The sequence below is a fragment of the Erinaceus europaeus genome, chromosome 23, assembly GCF_950295315.1.
Source record: "Erinaceus europaeus chromosome 23, mEriEur2.1, whole genome shotgun sequence".
NCBI classification, from domain to species: Eukaryota; Metazoa; Chordata; class Mammalia; order Eulipotyphla; family Erinaceidae; genus Erinaceus; species Erinaceus europaeus.
The window spans coordinates 7,363,334-7,386,581 of record NC_080184.1 but is presented as its reverse complement, the minus strand read 5'-3'; the positions used below and the strand labels follow the sequence as shown (position 1 = coordinate 7,386,581).

At 39.8% G+C, this 23,248-nt stretch overlaps 2 protein-coding genes across 3 annotated transcripts in view; both read right to left on the bottom strand.

Moving 5' to 3' along the window:
- Nucleotides 1-23,248, bottom strand: part of LOC132535670 (zinc finger protein 14-like) — a 357,812-nt gene that overhangs the window by 282,539 nt on the left and 52,025 nt on the right. The window lies entirely within an intron of this gene.
- Nucleotides 1,393-22,854, bottom strand: LOC103126966 (zinc finger protein 14-like). Of its 2 annotated transcripts, XM_016194683.2 has the most exons (5): nucleotides 22,418-22,854; nucleotides 17,484-17,594; nucleotides 5,222-5,348; nucleotides 5,000-5,060; nucleotides 1,393-3,099 (listed from the first exon to the last, which is right to left on the bottom strand). In XM_016194683.2, exons 2-5 carry the CDS (start codon nucleotides 17,496-17,498, stop codon nucleotides 1,794-1,796), a joined length of 1,509 nt encoding a protein of 502 aa, XP_016050169.1. In that variant the 5' UTR covers nucleotides 17,499-17,594; nucleotides 22,418-22,854; the 3' UTR covers nucleotides 1,393-1,793. The 2 variants fall into 2 exon arrangements, with proteins under 2 accessions (XP_016050169.1, XP_060038137.1); XM_060182154.1 differs by lacking the exons at nucleotides 5,000-5,060; nucleotides 5,222-5,348; nucleotides 22,418-22,854.

Here is a 23,248-nt window from a genome sequence, read left to right as displayed (position 1 = left end):
GTGATGTCTTGTTCTTTCTATACTCTTATCTTTCTCATTCATAAATAAATACAAAAGAAAAATTAAAAACTATAATACAGGCTCGCTCTGGGTCCCCTACCACCCTGGCCAACAGAAGTGAGGGTCAGAGCAGCCTCCTAGGGTAGCACAGTGTGTCGAGGGCAAAGTGCTCAGAGAGAGACAAGCAGTCAGCCCTGCGAGAGCCTCAGCGGGGTAACTCGTTTATTGAGGGGAAAAGCAGGCAAATTCCATAGCTGGAGTGGGGGATAAGGTTGAGGCAATCATTAACCCTAACACAGAGTAACTCAATGCATAGTCACATTTTGAGCTATAGACTGTTTGATCATAAGTAAAATGTTGCCATACAGGGTTTGATCACAAGCTTCACAATATATATTTTTCCAGAGGCAGATGCAGGCACTTTGGGGGGAGAAGAGAGGCAGCTGAGGAATCAGTATGTTTGCTGGTAGTTTTCAGGTTAGCCACACACAGCAATTTATGATCTTTGTTTTAGAGGAAGTGGGAGTACGGCGGTAGCCCAGCAGGTTTAGCGCAAGTGGCACAAAGCACAAGGACGGGAGTAAGGATCTTGGTTTGAGCCCTAGGCTCCCCACCTGCAGGGGAGTCGCTTCACAAATGGTGAAGCAGGTCTGCAGATGTCTGTCTTTCTCTCCCCCTGTCTTCCCCTCCTCTCTCCATTTCTCTCTGTCCTATTCAACAATAATGACATCAATAATAACTACAACAATAAAACAAGGGCAACAAAAGGGAATAAATAGAAAAAATAAAATAAATAACAAAACAAAAATGAGTAAAATAAAACTTTTTTAAAAAGGGGGGAGCTGGGCGGTAGCACAGTGGGTTAAGGGCACGTGGTGCAAATCGCAAGAACCAGCTCCCCACCTGCAGGGGAGTCGCTTCACAGGCGGTGAAGCAGGTCTGCAGGTGTCTGTCTTTCTCTCCCCCTCTCTGTCTTCCCCTCCACTCTTCATTTCTCTTTGTCCTATCCATCAATAACAACAACAATAATAACTACAACAATAAAACAACAAGGGAAACAAAAGGGAATAAATAAATTTTTAAAAAGGAAGGAAAAAGAGGCACCCATGTCTGGGGGTTCAAGTAATAAATTCCAGAGGTTAGGGGACCTCTCAACCCACAGGGGGAGGAGTTTTGGGGTCAACCTGCTCAGATTCTCATGGAAACAATGGCCTGGGCTTTGGGCCCAGCCCCCAACAATATAACATTACTCTAGCACACTGAGTAATGAGGATCAAACCTGGGATTTATATTTAATGTTCAACTCCTAAGTACCACATTCTCTCTTAGATAGTATCTCTATATGTATTTTATTACACTATTTATACTAATAAAAACTGGAACAACTGAAAGTTGTTTTTTAAAATTTATTGGGAAATTAATGGTTTACAGTGGACAGTAATATACAATAGTTTGTACATGTGTAACATTTCTCAGTTTTCCACATAACAGTTCAACCCCCACTGGTTCCTCCTCTGCCATCATGTTCCAGGACCTGAACCCTCCCCTCACCACAGAGTCTTTTACTTTGGTGCAATATACCAATAAGTGAATGCTTTACTGCATTCTATACATTCATAGTTTCTTTGTCCTCTGTGTTATTTCTTGTTTATGAAGATCACTGGCTTGACTGGATGTCTTACTACATTGTTTACACTCATAGGGTTTCTCTCCCCTGTCAGTTATTTCATGTAATTGAAGATGACTGAATAGACTGAATGTGTTAGTACATTTTCTTTAAATTCATAGGGTTTCTATCCATTGTGAGTTCTTTCATAGGTCTGAAAATGACTGGAACAACTGAGTGTTTTACAACATTGTTTACATTCATGGTGTTTGTATCCACCATGAGTTCTTTCATGTTTCCGAAGAGAACTAGATTGATTGAATCTTTTACTACATTGTTTACATTCATAGGGTTTCTCTCCACTATGTATTCTTTCATGTGTCCGAAGATTACTGGCTTGACTAAATGTCTTACTACATTGTTTACATTCATAGGGTTTCTCTCCACTGTGAGTTCTTTCATGCTTCCGAAGATGACTGGAACAGCTGAATGTTTTACTACATTCTCTACACTCATAGGGTTTCTCTCCACTGTGAGTTCTTTCATGCTTTTGAAGAGAACTGTAACAGCTGAATGTTTTACTACATTCCTTACACTCATAAGGTTTCTCTCCACTGTGAATTCTTTTATGTCTGTGAAGAGAAGAGGAATCACCAAAGGCTTTACTACACTGTTTACACTCATAGGGTTTTTCTCCACTGTGAGTTAATCTATGTCTCTGAAGAGAACTGGAACAGCTGAATGTTTTATAACATTGTTTACATCCATAGGGTTTCTCTCCACTGTGAATTCTTTTATGTCTCTGAAGAGAGCTGGAACAGCTGAATGTTTTATAACATTGTTTACATTCATAGGGTTTCTCTCCACTGTGAGATCTTTCATGTACCCGAAGAGAACTGGAGCATCTGAATGCTTTACAACACTGTTTACATTCATAGGGTTTTTCTCCACTGTGAGCTCTTTCATGTACCCGAAGAGAACTGGAACAAGTAAATGTTTTACTACATTCTTTACATTCATAAGGTTTCTCTCCATTGTGAGCTCTTTCATGATACCTAAAATGATTTGATCTACTGAATGTTTTACTGCAGTGTTTACATTCATAGGGTTTCTCTCCACTGTGAATTCTTTTATGTACCCTAAGAGAACTGGAATAACGGAAGGTTTTACTACATTGTTTACATTCATAGGGTTTCTCTCCACTGTGTATTCTTTTATGTGCCCTAAGAGAACTGGAACAACTGAATGTTTTTCTACATTGTTTACACTCATAGAGTTTCTGTCCACTGTGAATGTTTTCATGCCTATAAAGATAACAAGGTGAAAGGAATGTTTTTCCACATAGGTTATATTCACAGTGTTTTTCTCCACTGTGAGTGCTTTCATAGTTTGCTTCTAGTTCACATTCATAGGATTTTCCTTCACTTTGCATTCTTTGTTTCTCATCATTTTGACTTCTTTTTTGGCCACCAGAGATTTTCACTACTCTACAACTGTAAAACAGTGAGAAGTTACTTAATAATACTTTTAATGAAAATATTATAAAGTTGATTTTACTAGGAAAAATGCAGGTCATTATTATACACAACAAAAAAAATCTTAGGCACTATCAATACATTTGGCTAAAAATGGTTATACTCAGAAACTAAAAGAAATTTAAGAAAAAAATTTAAGAAAAAAAAAAAAAGAAATTTAATTATAAAAATGGCTCTCACAAGTTAAAAATAAAACAAAACTCAAAGACAAAGCTGTTAAATACTAAGTACTTTTATGTAATACATACATTAAGCTATAACTAATAATACCTCTACAGGTCTTTTGTATTTATTAATTGAAATATCTTATGTTAATAGTAAGTTTTGTCTTTGTGTTAAATTTTTTCATTCAAAGTATTAATTTTTCCATAAGGACTACCTCTAAATATCATGAAAACATAGTTATTCATACATAGAAGATATGCTTAAGTGTAGAACACTCGGCGTCTATGCCCTATTTTTAAAAGTTTTTATTATATTAAATTTTTGACTTTTTAATTATATGTGAGAGATGTTCCCATGAAATGAGGAAAAGATAAACAATTCATAACATAATGATGGTACATGTGTTGCCAGTGATTCAAATGAGAACCTCAGGCATGTACGTCACATGCATCACTATTTCAATCACTTTCCCACTTACTTTATAACCTATGTATGGGGTTCTTTTAGATGAAATACTATAAGAGTAATCTATGTGTAGGACTGATTATATTTTTAAAAATATTTATTTATTCCCTTTTGTTGCTCTTGTTGTTTTATTGTTGAAGTTATTATTGTTGTTGTTAGATAGGACAGAGAGAAATGGAGAGAGGAGGGGAAGACAGAGGGGAGAGAGAAAGAGAGATACCTGCAGACCTGCTTCACCGCTTGTGAAATGACTCCCCTGCAGATGGGGAGCCGGGGGCTCGAACTGGGATCCTTACGCTGGTCCTTGCGTTTCTGTGGCACTTGCGCTTAACCTGCTGCGCTACAGCTGGACTCCTAATTTATTCTTTTTTAAAAAAGGTTGTATTATAGCTGGTTGTATTATTTCAAACAGTAGAAAGCACAAACTTAAGACCCATAAGAGTCTATTCACACAGGAAAACCATGCAGGTACCAAATCTAAGTGAAGTTTGTAAGAACAAAAATATTTCTTTTTTTTTAAGTTTACTTATTTATTTTTGATATTTATTTCCTTTTGTTGCCCTTGTTTTTGCTGTTGTAGTTATTATTATTGTTGTTGATGTTGTTGGATAGGACAAAAAGAAATGGAGAGAAGAAGGGAAGACAGAGAGAAGGAGAGAAAGATAGACACCTGCAGACCTGCTTCACTGCCTGTGAAGGGACGCCCCTGCAGGTGGGGAGCCGGGGCTCGAACCGGGATCCTTACTCTGGTCCTTGCCCTACATGCGCTTAACCCACTGTGCTACCGCCTGACTCCCCACAAAAATATTTCCAAACACAGTAGCTTTCTAAGTGGGAAAGTATATTCTTAAGTTTTTTATTTATTTAATTAATTAATTTATTTTTGCCTCCAGGGTTGTCACTGGGGCTCCGTGCCTGCCCTACAAAGCCACTGCTCCTCGAGGCCATTTTTTCCCCTCTTGTTCCCCTTGTTGTTTATCATTGTTGTTGTTGTTGTCACTGTTGTTGGATAGGACAGAGAGAAATCGAGAAAGGGAAGATAGAGAGGGGGAGAAACAGACACCTGATAATCTGCTTCACTACTTGTGAAGCGAACCCCCACCAGCTAGGAAGCTGGGGGCTCAAACCTGGATTTTTATGCAGGTCCCTGCACTTTGTGCCATGTGCGCTTAACCCGCTGCACTACTGCCCAGCCCCTAGGACAATATATTCTGAGTGTGACTCAAACCTTTGTTTACTTCCTTGGTGGTTATGCTGCTCCTCATTGTAATTGTCTCCTTGTATTTTTCCTAAAAATACAAAAGTATTAGAAATTGTACAAATACATTAAATTTTTGATCCATCAAAATCATGCCCTGATCAGTTAATAGTGACTCCATTTCCACATTGGAGAATAGTGGTGGACATAAAAACACTTGCCTTCTAATTGATGAATGAATATTATAATTACCTGTTGAGAAAATGTTTCTTAAGTTTTCCCACATAACATCTCTGTATAGTTTCTTCTCTGAAGGATTTAGTAGTGCCCACTCCTCCTGAGTGAAGGTCACCGTTACATCTTCATAGGTCACTGAGCCCTAAAATATATGTAGTATGTTTATATGAGAAAAATGTCATACTAACAGCAGACTAGACAACCAGTTTCTATTTTATGTAGCCGGTGTTTGTCTAACTCAACCATATTTTTGGTGACTTGATCATCATTTATCTCACTCTCATGACCTAGAAGGTGATATAATAATTGGCTCAGTGATTACAGCATTGGACTCTATAGCATAACCTCCTGAGTCCAACTCTTGGCATCTCAAGTGACACAGTGGTGTTCCTGTTCTCACTATCCATCCTGGATAGCTATGTAATTAGGAAAACCTTAAGTGCTGTGTGTTGGTACAACAGGTTGGGTGCTCACGTTGCCATATGCAAAGACCTATATAGGAGGGAATTTTCACAAGTGGTGGAGCCGTGCTAGATGCGTCTTTCTCTCTCATTCCCCTACTGAATTCTCTTCACCTGTATAAAACTTAAAATCATAAAGAAAGAAGAAAATGGCCACTGGGAAGTGGTGAATCCATAATGTTGGCACCAAGCACCAGTGATAAGCCTAGTGGTAATACAAACATAATGATGATGGCGATGACAAATTTGTTACCAATGATATATCTCTATTCACATATAGTTCTTTATAAAAACAATACTGTCGGGAGTTGGGCAGTAGTGCAGCTGGTTAAGCGCACCTGGCGCAAAGTGCAAGGACCAGCTTAAGGATCCCAGTTCAAGCCCTCGGCTCCCCACCTTCAGGGGAGTTGCTTCGCAGGCAGTGAAGCAGGTCTGCAGGTGTCTGTCTTTCCCCCTCTCTGTCTTCCCCTCCTCTCTCCATTTCTCTCTGTCCTACCCAACAAGAACGACATCAATAATAACTACAACAATAAAACAAGGGCAACAAATTATAAATAATAAATAAATACATATAAAAATAAATAAAATGAATACTGTCAGGGAAATGATATTGTTTACTGTGATTATACCATATTAGGCTTCTCTCTCAAAGCAGAGTTCCTAAATGCTAGTGAAGGCAAGAATGTTATAAAATTTATGAGCGGATTGGGGGCCAGGTGGTGGTGTTCCTCGTTAAGCGCTCACACTACCGTATGCAAGGAGTGGAGTTTCCTTGGGAGTTTTCTAGGGAAAGCCCCTGGTTTCCACCTGATGGGGGAAAGCTTCACAAGTGGAGAAGCAGGGCTGAAAGTATCTCTCTGTCTCTTTACCTCTCTATATCTCCCTCCCATCTCAATTTCTTTCTATCTCAAATAAATAAATGAATAAATAAATAAAAATAAAATTTTTAAAAGGAGTATTATCCAGTAATCGACATCCTCCTCAATTTCTCTCTGTACTAGGAAATAAAATAAAGTTTAGAAATATAAAAAGGTGGGGGCCAGGCAGTGGTGCATCTGGTTAAGTGCATACATTACAGTGCACAAGGACCCACGTTCAAGCCTCTGGTCCCCACCTGCAGGGGAAAAGCTTCATATGTGGTGAAGTAGATCTGCAGGTGTGTCTGTTTCTTTCCCTTTCTAGCTCGCCCTCTCAATTTCTCTCTGTTTCTGTCCAATAATAAATAAATAAATATTTTTAAAAGAGAGATATAAAAAGAGGCTACGGGGAAGAGGGAGTTGTCAAATGTTTGTGACAGTGACAGGGTCTCTGTTTCTTAAGAAAGGAAATGAGGGGGTCGGGTGGCGATAACGCGGTGGGTTAAGCACACATGGCGCAAAGCACAAGGACTGGAGTTAAGGATCTCGGTTTGAGACCTCAGCTCCCCACCTATATGGGAGTTTCTTTACAAGTAGCGAAGCAGGTCTGCAGGTGTCTATCTTTCTCCCTCTCTGTCTTCCCCTCCTCTCTCAATTTCTCTCTGCCCTTTTCAATGATGACAACAATAACAGCAATAATAAGCATAACAACAATGAAAAAACAAGGACAACAAAAGGGGAAAAATAGCTTCCAGGAGCAGTGGATTCCACCGAGCCCCAGCAATAACCTTGGAGGCAAAAAAAAAAAGAAGAAGGGAAATGAGTTAAGTGCTATCAGTCATTTATATTCTATACATCCTACTGGGACTGAAGTGAGGAGAGAGAGCACTGTCTGCTGTTAAGCATAGCCTAAAGGTTCCAATAACACATAAGGGAGCTAGCAAATTATGTTTTTCTTTCCAGATGAGGACTGGGAATACTGACAAAACATATCAGACTTTCAGGCTTGAGGACCCAACAGCTAGAGGCTAAATTCCAGTCATCCCCTAATTGTAGAGCTGAGGAGAGTTTTGATGACTTTTTTTTTTCCTCATAAAATGAATAGATCTTGAAAAAAATAGAAAAGAAACCTTTTAAAATTAAATAATCTTGATACCATGTTGTGGCTTAATAAATGGGAAGCACATGATTCTGCCACCACAAGGAGTACTTGCAATGGATTGTACAGACTTATTGTCCTGGACTGGCTCTATAACTAGCAGTATTGTATGTTTCTTTCTTTTTAAAAAAAAAAAATTTTATATTTATTTTCCCTTTTGTTGCCCTTGTTTTTTTATTGTTGTTGTAGTTATTATTGATGTCGTAGTTGTTAGACAGGACAGAGAGAAATGGAAAGAGAAGGGGAAGACGGAGAGGGGGATAGAAAGACAGACACCTGTAGACCTGCTTCACCGCCTATGAAGCGACTCTCCTGCAGGTGGGGAGCTGGGGGCTTGAACCGGAATCCTTCTGTCGGTCCTTGCGCTTTGCACCACTTGCGCTTTGCACCACTTGTGCTTTGCACCACATGCGCTTAACCCACTGCACTACCACTTGACTCCCTATTGTATGTTTCTTTCATGTGTTTCTGAAAAATAAAAAAAATTATTTGCTCCCCAAAAATAAATAAAATTAGATAAAAGTATTCCTCTACTCATGGAATACTTGAATTCCTCCATATGTATGATGGACCTATATTCTATATTATATCTCTCCACCATCACTGGTCACTTCCATCAGGAATGTCATAAGCTCTGTTGAGGTTCTGTCCAGGATTTTTCCCCCCACTATACACTATCAATGGTAGGGGAACACTCTACTTTCCAAAGGGAGGCTTGGTTATCCTACTCTGCCACACCAGGAAGACTGGTCCTGAAATTAGTGCAGCCTAGAATCTTCACAGCTGTGACCACTGACTGTGAACTCAGAATGACAAGGATTCAGAGGCTATTCAGGCTCCTGTGCTAAATATGAATATAAATGAGCCGTGGGCCAGATTGATGTGGTAAAGTTAATTGTACTTATATATTTTCTTCTAGCTTGGGAACTACTCTCTGCTCTAATACAGCTTTATAGTTTGATTTTCAACTCTGACACCATCTTGCCAAACAATATAAAAAAAAAGATATATATATATATATATATATATATATTTTTTTTTTACCAGAACACTGTTCAGTTCTGGCTTATGGTGGTGCAGGGGATTGAACCTGGGATGTTGGAGTCTCAGGCTGAGAGTCTGTTTGAATAATGCTATCTACCCTCTGCCCTGCCAAACAATATTTTTAGTCCATCTACATGTTAGCTATCAAGTTCAAGCAAAAATTATTCAAATCATAGGCTCCTTGTTTAAACTTGGGGGGACCATTGTTATAAATATATTAAGATCTATGTTGATCAATATGATATAAGTAGGTTCAAGAAAAAAAGGGGGGTTTAAATACACCATAGCAAATTTACTTAGTATCAGGACAAATTATAATTTACCAAGTAGAGCCCATGCCTTGTCATCACCCAGGTCTGAACTGTGGCATCACATGGGAGGTGATGTGACTGTCTGTGCTGTCTCTCTATATCTCTGTGTATTTGAATGAAAAAGTGGTCTGGGAGCAGAAAAAAAAAAATATATATATGGTTTAGGCCACCATTCATCTAATAGATAGTTTGCAAATAGTTACCAAAGACATTCAAGTCTAGGAGTCAGGTGGTAGCGCAGTGGGTTAAGAGCATGTGGCGCAAAGCACAAGGGCCAGAGTAAGGATCCTGGTTTGAGCCCTCAGCTCCCCACCTGCAGGGGAGTCGCTTCACAGGTGGTGAAGCAGGTCTGCAGGTGTCTGTTTCTCTTCCCCTCTCTGTCTTCCCCTCCTCTCTCCATTTCTCTCTGTCCTATCCAACAATGATGACATCAACAACAATAATAACTACAACAATAAAACTACAAGGGCAACAAAAGGGAATAATAATAAAAAAGACATTTAAGTCTAATGCGTCAAGATTCAATCCATTACACCTGTTATCAACATGATAACAGGAATCAGGAAGTCAGGAAATGAAATAGACTGTATGATTATACTTTATACTTTCATTCTGAGGGGTATTTTATTTCTCTTTATATTTATTTATTTTTTAATATTTATTCCCCTTTGTTGCCCTTGTTTAATTGTTGTATGTTGTTATTATTGTTGTTGTTATTGATGTCATCATTGTTGGATATATATATTTTATATGTATATATATTTTAATAAAACAGAGACAGTGAGACAGATAGAGAGGACAGAGTGAGCATGGCACCACTGTATCTATACATAAAGCTCCCCATGTGTTGTTCATTTAAAAAAAAATGTTTCTTTTTTAAAAAATTATTTATTTATTCCCTTTTGTTGCCCTTATTGTTTTTCTAGGAGGTTTTAATAGACTTTACTCACATGTATTAATGGTGGACCATGCTCTGTGGTTGTAAGAAATATTTAGAACAGTGCTTATGGACATAGTAGTTGTTTTGTGATTCAGTTCTGAAAGCAAACTCTAGTAAAAGGGTATTTTATCTTTTACACTTTAAATGAAGAGTCTTTTCCACTACATGACAAGCCTAGGAACCATCACACTGATACTAGACTATTTCAACTAGGTTTTAACCTGTTGCTAAAATCAGAGCCTCTTTCTCTCCCTACACACACACACACACACACACACACAAACACACACACACATTTTCAGTTTTGTGATTAATATGTGGAATAATTTTCTGAAACACAAAGAAACATTTCAAAATGTGAAGGTATCTGTCAAGGGAGACGGGCAGTAGTGCAGCAGGTTAAGTGAACGTGGCACAAAGCACAAGGAGCAGCGTAAGGATCCCAGTTCAAGCCCCCAGCTCCCCAACTGCAGGGGGGCCGCTTTACAGGCAGTGAAGTAGGTCTGCAGGTGTCTTTCTCTCCCAGTCTCTGTCTTCCCCTCCTCTCTCCATTTCTCTTTTTTCTACTAACAACAACAACATCAATAACAACAACAATAGTAACTACAACAATAAAAACAACAAGGGCAACAAAAGGGAATATATATATATCGAAAAGGAAAACCACTAACTCTAATCCTCTAATCTCAATTCTTTTTTATTTATTTATTTTTTAAAATTATATTTATTTATTTATTGGATAGAGACAGCCAGAAATCGAGAGGGATGGGGAGATAGTGAAAGAGACAGACACCTGCAGCCCTGCTTCACCACTCGTGAAGCTTCCTGTCTGCAAGTGGGGACCAGAGGCTTGAACCTGGGACCCTGTGCACTGTAGTGTGTGCACTTAACCAGATGCGCCACCACCTGGTCCCTCTCTAATCTCAATTCTTTTTTTTTTTTTTTAATATTTATTTTATTTATTTATTCCCTTTTGTTGCCCTTGTTGTTTTATTGTTGTAGTTATTATTGTTGTTGTCGTTGTTGGATAGGACAGAGAGAAATGGAGAGAGGAGGGGAAGACAAAGAGGGGGAGAGAAAGATAGACACCTGCAGACCAGCTTCACCGCCTGTGAAGCGACTCCCCTGCAGGTGGGGAGCCGGGGTTTGAACGGGGATCCTTATGCCGGTCCTTGTGCTTTGCGCTACCTGCGCTTAACCTGCTGCACTACAGCCCGACTTCCTCTAATCTCAATTCTAAGTACATCTTCCCAAACGGTATTTTTAGCCTCCTTCCATGTTGCTCAGGCAAAAATCACTAAAGTCATATGCTTTCAAAACATACCTAGAATAGACTTCCTGTCTTTTAAGCACCCTAAAAACCCTTTTTCTCACCTGCTGTATTTCTACTTTCTGGTTCAATTTTATTATATATTTTATCCTGTCATATAACTTAACAGATTGTAGACACAAAATTGCAGATGCTACTATAATTCCATCTTGAATTTTATGGGCAGACAGCCTCACCAATGTACTCTGGAACCTCACCTTTCCAAAACCCTATTCCCCTAGGGAAAGAAAGAAACAGGTTGGGGGGTATGGCTTGACCTGCCAACACTCATATACAGGAGAGAAGCAATTACAAAAGCCAGAAGCCTACCTTCTGGACCCCAAATTAATTTTGGTCCATATTCCCAAAGGGAGAAAAAATGCTAGGGGATGATGACTAGAGGGCTTTGAAACCCAATTCCATCAGGACGCAAAGAGAAGAGGGGAAAAAGTAAAGATATTTAGAAGTGGTAACAGAGGACCGGGTGGTGGCACACCTGGTTGAGCACACATGTTACAGTGCCTGTGCGCAAGGTGCCAGGTTCAAGTCCCTGTTCCCCACTCGCAGGGGGAAAGCTTCACAAGTGGTGAAAGCAGGGTTGCAGGTGTCTCTCAGGCTCTCTCCCTCTCTATCACCCCCTTCCTTCTCAATTTCTGGCTGTGTCTATCCAATAAATAAATAAATAAATAAATAAATAAATATTTTTTTTAAGTAGTAATAGGTGTAGGTGTAATTTAAAATAAAAAACAATGCAGGACCACAGGAAAAAAAAAAGAATAGTTATAAAAATAATAGTGAGCTCTTATCTGTGACCTTGGGAGAATCAGTTTTCAATGGAAAGAATGGGGACAGGGGCCCAGTGGTAGCACAGCAGGTTAAGCGCAAAGACCTGTAAGGATCCAGGCTCCAGCCCTCGCCCCCAGCTGCAGGGGGCTCACTTCACAAGCAGTGAAGCAGGTCTGCAGGTGTCTTTCTTTCTCTCTCCCACTCTGTCTTCTCGTCCTCTCTCAATTTTTCTCTGTCCTATCCAACAACAATGACAGCAACAAGAACAACAATAATAACAATAACAACAACAATGATAAAGAAGGGCAACATAAAAGGGAAAAAATAGCCTCCAGGAGCAGTGGATTCGTAGTGCAGTCACTGAGCCTCAGAAATAACCCTGGAGGCAAAATGAAATTAAAATAAATAACTACGGGGGTCGGGCGGTGGCGCAGTGGGTTAAGCGCATGTGGCGCAAAGCGCAGGGACCGGAGTAAGGATCCCGGTTCGAGCCCCCAGCTCCCCACCTGCAGGGGTGTCGCTTCACAGGCGGTGAAGCAGGTCTGCAGGTGTCTGTCTTTCTCTCCTTCTCTGTCTTCCCCATCTCTCTCCATTTCTCTCTGTCCTATCCAACAACGAATTGCGTCAACAAGGGCAATAATAATAACCACAACGAAGCTACAAAAAGGGCAACAAAAGGGGGAAAAAAATGGCCTCCAGGAGCGGTGGATTCATGGTGCAGGCACCGAGCCCAGCAATAACCCTGGAGGGAAAAAAAAAAAAAAAAACTAAATAAATAAATAAATACAACAATAAAACAACAAGGGCAACAAAAGAGAAAAAAAATAAATATTTTTTAAAAAATGAATGAAGCACTTGGCAGTCGGGCGGTGGCACATTGGGTTAAGCACACGTGGCGCAAAGTGCAAGAACCGGCATAAGGATCCTGGTTCTAGCCCCAACTCCCCACCTGCAGGGAAGTCGCTTCACAGGCGGTGAAGCAGGTCTTCAGATGTCTGTCTTTCTCTCTCCCCTCTCTTGTCTTCCCCTCCACTCCATTTCTCTCTGTCCTATCAAACAACAACGACATCAATAATAACTACAACAATGTTAAACAGTGAGGGCAACAAAAGGGAAAATAAATAAATAAATAAATAAAGCTTAAAAAAAAGAATGAAGTACTTGAGGGAGTCTGGTGGTATTGCACCGGGTTAATCGCATGTGGCACACCTGCAGGGGAGTCACTTCACAGGCGTGAAGCAGGTCTGCAGGTGTCTATCTTTCTCTCCCCTTCTCTGTCTTCCCCTCCTCTCTCCATTTCTCTCTGTCCTATCCAACAATGATGGCAATAAGAATAACTACAACAGTAAAACAAGGGCAACAACAGGGAATAAATAAACAAATATTTAAAAAAAAAAGGGAAGGGAGGAGGGGGAGTAAAACCTTCATCAATGCTTCACTAGCTCTGGCACATGAAATAACAGGAGTTGAACATAGGACTTCATGCTTCTAAGTTCAGCACCAACTCACTGCATTCCTTCCTGGGTCCCTTTCTTTACTCTCTCCCTTTCCCCCTCCCTCTCTCACTCTCTTTTAATAGACGGTAAAAGAGTTGAAAACAGGAAGGCTCAGAGGTGTGACTCCTACACCACTGCTTCTCTGCTCATGTATCTTGCCCCCTGCAAATGGGAATGAAGGGTATGTACATGGGAATGTGTGTGCTACAGCGAGTAAGCCACTGCCCATCCCCTGCCTCTTTCTCTTTCTCTTACTCTGAAGAAATCAGCTCAAATTCATAAAAGTGTGGTGATAAAAAAGTGACTTCCAGGGAGTCGGGCAGTAGTGCAGTGGGTTAAGAACAGGTGGCACAAAGCACAAGGACCTGTGTAAGGATCCTGGTTCGAGTCCCCGGCTCCCCACCTGTAGGGGGGTCACTTCACAAGCGGTGAAGGAGGTCTGCAGGTGTCTATCTTTCTCTCCCCCTCTCTGTCTTCCCCTCCTCTCTCCATTTCTCTCTGTCCTATCCAAGAACAACGACATCAACAACAACAACAATAACTACAACAATAAAACAAGGGCAACAAACGCAAATAAATAAATTTAAACCATGTATTTTTAAAAAAGTGACTTCCTTAACCTTTATTGAGTAAATATAAGCAAGTAACTACATCCTCTGCAATGTTACCCTCTTCCTTTAATGGCAGTATCATTGCCACCTTCCACAAAGTCATTACCAAGTACTTTGTTCTTTTTTTTATATAGATTTTTTAAAAAAATATTTATTTATGTCCTATTGTTGTAGTTATTATAGTTGTTGATGTTGTCATTGTTGGATAGGACAGAGAAATGGAGAGAGAAGGGGAAGACAAGAGAGGGGAGAAAGAAAGATAGACACCAGCAGACCTACTTCACCTCCTATGAAGGGACTCCCCTGCAGGTGGGGAGTCGGGGGCTGGAACCGGGATCCTTATGCTGGTCCCTGCACTTTGTGCCATCTGTGCCTAACCTGCTGCGCTACCGCCCGACCTCCCTCTAATCAGATTTTAATACAGTATTGTGCAGTGTGACCTGTAAAATATTGGTGAGTTCAATTCTGGTTGGTTTAGTTATAAAATGTATTATTATACAGAAAATAATGAATCTTTTTTCAATAGTAGATGAAATGTTCTTAATTACTTGTCATAAAAGTGCATTATGATTCCTTCTCCCATTTGTCTTTGTACATATGTGGAATAAGTGGTTCTATAGATTCTTCATGCAATAGAAGATAGAGGGCCTTGTGTCATTAAAAGGAAACTGTCAGGAAGTTATTATGGATCTATTTGTGTTTTTAGTTTTTATTTATTTACTTTAAGATTTTAATTCAAATTATATATATATATTTATAATTTTTTTATTTATCCATGAGAAAGATAAGAGGAGAGAGAGACAAAGAACCAGTCATCACTCTGATACATGTGCTGCCAGGGATTGAACTCAGGACCTCATGTTTGAGAATCCAATGCTTTATCCACTGCACCACCTCCTAGACCACTACATATATTTAAAAAATATATTTATTTCCTTTTGTTGCCCTTGACGGTTTTTCATTGTTATAGTTATTATTGTTGTTGTTATTGGATAGGACAGAGAGGAATGGAGAGAGGAGAGGGAGAGAAAGATAGACACCTACAGACCTGCTTCACCACTTGTGAAGCGACTCCCCTGCAGGTGGGGACCCGAGGGCTTGAACCAGGATCCTTACAGTGGTCCTTGTGCTTTGCACCACATGCGCTTAACCCGCTGCGCTACTGCCCAACTCCCTTTCGTTCCCTTTTGACTTAGCCTATCTCTATCCAATGAATAATAATAAAAAATGTAAAAATTATATACATGAAAAACCAAATGACTCCAAAGACAAAAACAATACAAGAAATAAACAATAACTTTAGTAAATGTCACAGTTGCAGCTGGTAAACTTTATGAGGTGAGGTGTGTAACAGGTGTCTCCCCACCTCTCTCTATTTCTCTGCTTCTTAACCTCCATCAAACAATAGTCACTGGTGGCTCAGAAGTGGCACAGTAGATAAAGCATGGGACATAAAGAAAGAGTCCTGCAGATCAAATTGATGGGGTTTACAGTTAACAATATTTATATACTTGTCCCGTATTTGGGAGCTACTCTTCCCTGATCCAGCTTTCTAGTCCTATTTCCAACTCTGACACCATCTCCCCAGACAATACCTTGGGCCCACCTGCATGTTAGCTGTCAGGCCCAGATAAAAACTAGTAGAGTCAACTCAATGAGTAGCACCTCAGCATACTTCACTTTAGACTGTGTCCAGAGACGTCAGGCGTGGAATGTCAACCCTTCAGGATAGAGACCTATCCTTTCATAGGATTCCCTAATTCTAGGTGGTTCACTTCCTAACAAAGTCCCAAAACATGGATATAGACCAGGTCCCATGAGATAGGGCATATGTTCACATGTATCCATAAGTTAGGGCAAAATGTATACCTGGAAGTAAAAGTATACAATAGTCTGCAGTGAGTCAGTATAAAGTTCATAATGAAATAATGTCTACTTAGACTTAGATACCCTCCTCACCTACTTCCTATTATACTTTCCTCACTCACTCCAAAGCTAACCTTATTAAAGCAAAGGCTGCAAAAGCTAAATAAGGGCATGAGACTGGCATACTTTCATGATGACTCTTTTAGGCCACCCTATCAGCTGGGGCCCTAATTGGGGATTAAAAATAAAATTTTAAAAAAAATTAAAAAACTAGTAAAGTCATAGGCCCCTGGGAATATATCTAAAATAGAACTCCTAGTTTTTTTCCAAAATGGAGAACCCCAAATCTCAACTGTAATATTCTTACCTTTAGGTTCATGATCAGTCAACACTTTGTTTGGCTTTATATCTTAACTCTTTTTCAGTCACCAGGTTCCAGATGCTACCATGATGCCAACCTGACTTCCCTGGGCAGATGACCCCACCAATGTGTCTTGGAGCCCCACCTCCCTAGATCCCTGACCCACTAGGGAAAGAGAGAGACAGGCTGGGAGTATGGGTCCACCTGCCAATGCCCATGTTCTATGGAGAAGCAATGACAGAAGCCAGACCATGGTAGAGAGCAATTTTGTCATACCCACATACCCAGTTTTAATCCCTGACCCTTAAAGAGGGAAACTTTCATGAGTGGTACTCTTGTTTCTTTCCTCTTTCTTTCTCTCACACTCTATAGGAAATAAGTTAAATTTTTCCACCAGGAGAAGTAAAGTTCATTAGCGCTTACTTTCCAGTTCCCTCCTCTTTCTCCATATTGGAATCTGAATTTGTATCTATATATCATGACAAGAGACTAGTGACAATATGTAGACACTGAATCCCAGTGATAATCCTGGTGGAAAAATATAGCCTTCTCTCTCTCTCTCTCTCTCTCTCTGCCTCTCCCTCTCCCTCTCCCTCTCCCTCTCCCTCTTTTGCCTTCAGGGTTACTGCTCAGGCTCGATGCCTGCACTATGAGGCTATTTTTTCCCTTTTGTTACCCTTGTTGTTTTATCATTGTTGTGGTTATTATTACTGCTGTTATCGCTGTCACTGTTGTTGGATAGGACAGAGAGAAATGGAGAGAGAAGGGAAAAACAGAGAGAAGGAGAGAAAGACTCCTGCAGACCTGCTTTACTGCTTGTGAAGCAACTCCCCTGCAGGTGGGGAGCCGAGAGCTTAAACTGGGATCCTTACACCAGCCCTTATGCTTAACTTACTACCCGACTCCCTCCACCTTTTTTTAACAGTAGGTATTTTTTAAGAGTAGGTTTTTTAAAAGAAAGGTATGAATGCAAATCAAAAGCAGTGAAATAAACCTTTATAGCATTAAATACATTTATACATTAAACTTAACTTATTCAGAAGGAAAAAAAATCAGATGTGGAACATATCACTTACCTGAGAAACTGCCATGTTTTTTCTTCTGTCTCTCAATTTCCTTTCAGGCCAGAAAGTGAAGAGAAATCACAGCAATAATTTGAGATTATGATTTAAATCCACCAGCAAAGCCTCTTTGTTTTCAATATGAAGAGAAGAGATTCAGGAATAAGAACAAACCACTTTGGGCCTACTTATTGAGCTATCCTGCATATCAGGGCCTACAAAATTTACTGATGTGTATCCTTTAATGAAATCATGGGAAAAAAATTCTAGCAAAATGTTTAATAGTCTTCCTACTTAACTCGGGTCTCACTAAAACACTGCTCAGAGATCAGCATTAAACAGTGATATTCACATACAAAAAGACTGACATGCTTGAGGCATCAAAACTCTTAGATTCATTTTACAGCACCATCATAAACCAGAGCTAAGTGATGCTCTGGTAAAATAAATATAATAATAATAAAAACCATGACATTCAGAATGAAAATCTGAATGTCAGGGGAGAAAGGAAGTTAATTGTTGGAATACAGTTCACAGTTTTCATAATAGGACTTTGAGACATAATTAGCATATAGATGGCTAATGTTCATTCAAAGAAAGGGAATTTTCACCTCAAATAACTTTGAAAGAAACGTTATGAATATGTAACATTCAGTGTTCCTGCTTAGAACTACATAAGTTGTTACAAGTAGTTGAGACTATTTCCATATGGCTTTCCAAAAATTTAGCCATTGCAATATAGAAAAAAAAAAGGTAATGATTTATATAAAAATATTGGGTTAGTCACAGCAAGTCACAATCACACTTATAACTTGGGACCTGCTAGCCCTAAAGCAATGCTAGACTCCTTTACAAGAAAGTTCCCTAAATTCTCCTCCTCCTGTTTCCAAATCTACAATTTCTCTCTCATTATCCACCTCACAGGCACAAAACATTTCTGGTGGGAAACCTCAGGATTCTGAAAACCAAATATTCTCAAAGTTTTCTGTTGACCCAAAGCAAAACACTTTCCTTGTATATGGACATCCTTACCTATACTGCCTCACTATTCCTAATGTCAGGCCATTTCTGCCCATCACCCCACCCCCACAACTTTTTATACATGGGAATCCTGTTTCTAGACCCCCATCCCAATTTCTGCCATGCAGCCTCTTCTGCCTCCTCTTCTACCTCCTCTTCTTGAGTTGTCAGATTCCTTTCTACCACCCATTCTTCAGCTGGCTATCTCCTGTGACTCTGCCCCATTCAACCCATTCTTACCTCCTAGTCCTCTGCCCTCCCCCTTGCCTTTCCTACAGCTATTGACCCAAACGCATCCCATGCTAATGAGAAGAACACTGAGGCTGCTTTAAAAGTGCTGCTGGGGGATCGGGTGGTAGCACAGCGGGTTAAGCGCACATGGCGCAAAGCATAAGGACTGGAGTAAGGATCCCGGTTTGAGTCCCAGGCACCCCACTTGCAGAGGAGTCACTTCACAGGTGGTGAAGAGAGTCTGCAGGTGTCTCTCTTTTTCTCTCCCTCCTCTCTCTATTTCTCTCTGTCCTGTCCAACAACAACATCAACAATAACAATAATAACCACAGCAAGGCTACAACAACAAGGGCAACAAAAGGAGTGGGGGGGAGTGCTACTGAACAATGCTTTGAGGAAGGAGTTAAGCACAGTGGTTTGTCTGATGAATTTCATGCTTTCTCTAGTCTCACCACAAGGGAAGAGATTGACAAAAAATATGAAGCATTGTCTTCCGAGGTTTATAAAGATCTTAACCAATTAAACACAATGAGCTACAGGTTTTCTTTATTAAGGGCTGTGTCACATCGATAGCAGACACTCTCTTTTTCTCCCATGTTAATGGAAATATCTGGTGAAAACAGCAATGCCAAATTATGTGATTACTCTGTGGGTTCATGAATATAAAGAGCTTTCAACAGCTCTGGCTATAGACAACAAGATCTCACTCAGTCAGAGGGTGAAGGTAAATGTGCCTCTCCCAGTGAACAAATGAACCCTGTGAGAAAAGAAATGTGTCTTGTTACATAGGCAGCAGTTAGAGCATGGAATAAGATATCAGATTCAAACACTCCTGCAGGATCTCTATCTTCCAGAAAGCTATGTAATTGTATATGGATTTTGTGGAGAGACTGCACAAAACAGTAGAAGGGAGAGAGAATAGAATAAATGAGGCTGAAGAGAGAATTAGCAAGATTGAGGATGAATTAGAGACAACTAAAAAACAATAACAGAGACCTATGGGATGACTTCAAAAGAAATAATATATGCATTATTGGCTTACCAGAGGAAGAAAGAGAGGGAGGGGAAGAAAGCATTCTTTAGGACATAATAGCTGAGAACTTCTCTAGTCTAGACAACATCAAAGACATCAAGGTTCTAGAGGGCCCCAAACAGAATTAACCCAGAATTAAAGACACCAAGGAACATCATATTTAGAATGGAAAGGAATAAGGATAAAGAAAGGATCCTGAAGGCTGCAAGAGAAAAACAAAGAGTCACCTACAGAGGAAAACCCATAAGATTAGCAACAGACTTCTCCACACAAACACTATAGGCCAGAAGTGAATCGCAAGATAGCTATCAAGTGCTCAATGAGAAAGGCTTTCAACCAAAACTACTGTATCCTGCTGGACTGTCATTCAGACTAGATGGAAGCATAAAAACCTTCTCAGACAAGCAACAGTTGAAAGAATCAACTATCACCAAGCCTGCCCTGAAAGAAGTTCTGAAAGGTCTCTCATAGATAGTCAGACCACTATGAATACGTCATTTATCAGAACACTCTAAAAATCTACAAGAATGGGGTTAAAATATTTCCAATCTATGATATCAATAAATGTCAATGGCCTGAATTCACCTATTTAAAGGCACAGAGTAGGAAGATGGATCAGAAAACACAACCCAACAATATGCTGTCTATAGGGAACCCACCTAACTCAACAAGACAAACACTGACTCAAAGTGAAAGGATGTAAAACTATCATACAAGCCAACAGCCCACAAAAAAGGGCAGGAACATTTAGTCTCATATCTGACATGATAGACTTTAAAATAAATAAAATTTAAAAAGATAATGATGGACACTATTTAATGCTCAGTGGATCAGTCAATCAAGAGGACTTAACAATTATTAACATCTATGCACCTAATGAGAAGCCATCTATAATATTAACAGCAACACAGTAATAGTAGGTGATTTCAACACCCTACTCTCTCAACTTGACAGATCATCCAGGCAGAAAATCAATAAAGAAATGAGGGAGCTAAGTGAAGAGATAGATAAAATAGAACTATTGGACATTTTCAGAGTCATTCATCCAAAGAAACTGGAATACACATTTTACTCAAGTCCACATGAGTAATTCTCAAGGATATACCATATGTTAGGCCAAAAGGACAGCATCAGCAAATTCAAGAGCACTGAAATCATCCCAAGCATCTTCTCAGATCACAGTGGAATCAAATTAACACTTAACAATCAACAAAAGATTAGTAATAGTCTCAAAATGTGGAAGCTCAACAGTACACTACTTAACTACTAGGTCAAAGAGGAAATAAAGGAAGAAATCAAAATGTTTCCAGAATTCAATGAAAATGATGACACAAGTTATCAAAATATTTGGGACTCAGCTAAGGCAGTACTGAGAGGGAAGTTCATAGCCATACAAGCACACTTTAGGAAACAAGAAAAAGCACAAATAAACAGCCTGATTGAACATCTTAAAAACCTAGAAGAAGAAGAACGGAAGCCTAAAGCAACCAAAAGGACAGAAATAACTAAAGTTAGGGTAGAAATAAATAACACTGAAAATAAGAAAACCACACAAAAGATCAACAAAGGTAAATGTTGGTTCTTCAACAGAGTGAACAAAATTGACAAACCTTTAGCCAGACTCACAAAACAAAAAAGGGAGAAGACCCAAATAAATGGGATCATAAGTGAAAGAGGAGATATCACAACACCACAGAAATCCAACATATCATGTGAAACTTCTATGAACAACTATATGCCACCAAGCTAGAGAACCTGGAAGAAATGGACGATTTCCTAAATGCCTACAAACTTCCAAAAGTAAATAAAATGAAACTAGATAATGTGAACAGGCCCATCACAGCTAATGAAATTGAAACAGTTATCAAAAACCTTCCCAAGAAGAAAAGTCCTGGACCAGATGGTTTTACAAATGAATTCTACAAAACCTTCAAAGAAGAACTAATACCTCTACTTTTAAAAGTCTTCCAGGGAGCCGGGTGGAAGCAACTTCCCTGCAGATGGGTAACCAGGGGCTCAAACCAGGATCCTTACACCAGTCCTTGCTTTGAGCCACCTGCACTTAACCTACTGCAGGTAGCCTATATTCTATGACTCTGGCTATTATAATTAGGAAAGTCTGACTCCTCTTTTAACCCCCTGAAAAAAAGTAAGATGTTCTCTAATGAATTATGTTGTCTGTTAAAGAAATTATAGATATTAAAGGTCAATGTCCAATTTGGGGTCAAATGGGTGTTCATGTTGATCTCTTCAATGACAGTGAGCAAAGTCAGAGCATAATGTTCATTGTTGCTCTGCCGCCTGAATGGAGGGCACAACATCAGAGACTGTGAACAAGTCACTTAATTCAGGGACATCTTTAAAACTGTACCAAGTGGGAGTCGGGTGGTAGTGCAGGGGGTTAAGTGCAGGTGGCACAAAGTGCAAGGACCGGAGTAAGAACCCCGGTTCGAGCCCCGGGCTGCCCCCTGCAGGGGAGTCTGTCTTTCTCTTCCCCTCTCTGTCTTCCCTCCTCTCTCCAGTTCTCTCTGCCCTATCCAATAACAATAATAACAATGATGATAAACAACAAGGGCAACAAAAGGGAAAAAATGAATAAATAAAGTTAAAAAAAAAGAAAAAGAAAAAAAGGAGACACAGCCTCTATTTGGTACAGGTCACTTACCTGAAGAACTTTCAATTACTCCTCCTTCTTTGGCTTCCTTTGCAGGCCAAAAGATGAATTGTAGTCACAGCAGCACCTTGAGAATATGCTTTAAATCCACCAGCACAGCTTTTTCACTTGATAACACTGGACCTATGGGTAAGACATTATAAACATAAAAGGCTCAACTTTCTAGTCTTTTGATGTAAAAAAAAAAAAAAACACCCTAATATAGCCACAGGCCATGTGGAATATAACTAAAATATGCCTACTAACTATCTACAGAATGGAGACCCCTCCCAACTCTTCATCTGCACTACTCTAGCCTTTAGGTTCATGATTAGTCAACAACTTGTTTGGCTTTATATGTTAACTCTCTTTTCAGCCACCTGATGCTACTATAATGCCAACCGGACTTCCCTGGGCAGACAACCCCACCAATGTGTCCTGAAGCTCCGCTTCCCCAGAGCCCTTCCCCACTAGAGAAAGAGAGAGGCAGGCTGGGAGTATGGATCGACCTGTCAATGCCTATGTCCAGTGGGGAAGCAATTACAGAAGCCAGACCTTCCATCTTCTGCATCCCACAATGACACTGGGTCCATACTCCCAGAGGATTAAAGAATAGAAAAGCTATCAAGGGAGGGGATGGGATACAGAGTTCTGGTGCTAGGAACTGTGTGGAGTTGTGCCCCTCTTATCCTATGGTTTTGTCAGTGTTTCCTTTTTATAAATAAATAAATAAATAAATAAAGGACCGATTCAGGAACAATGACCAACACTATAGAGCCTACTGGGACCCTCCCTATATCTAGGATATTTCAAACTGACAAATTCTATTGCTTCAATGGGGAG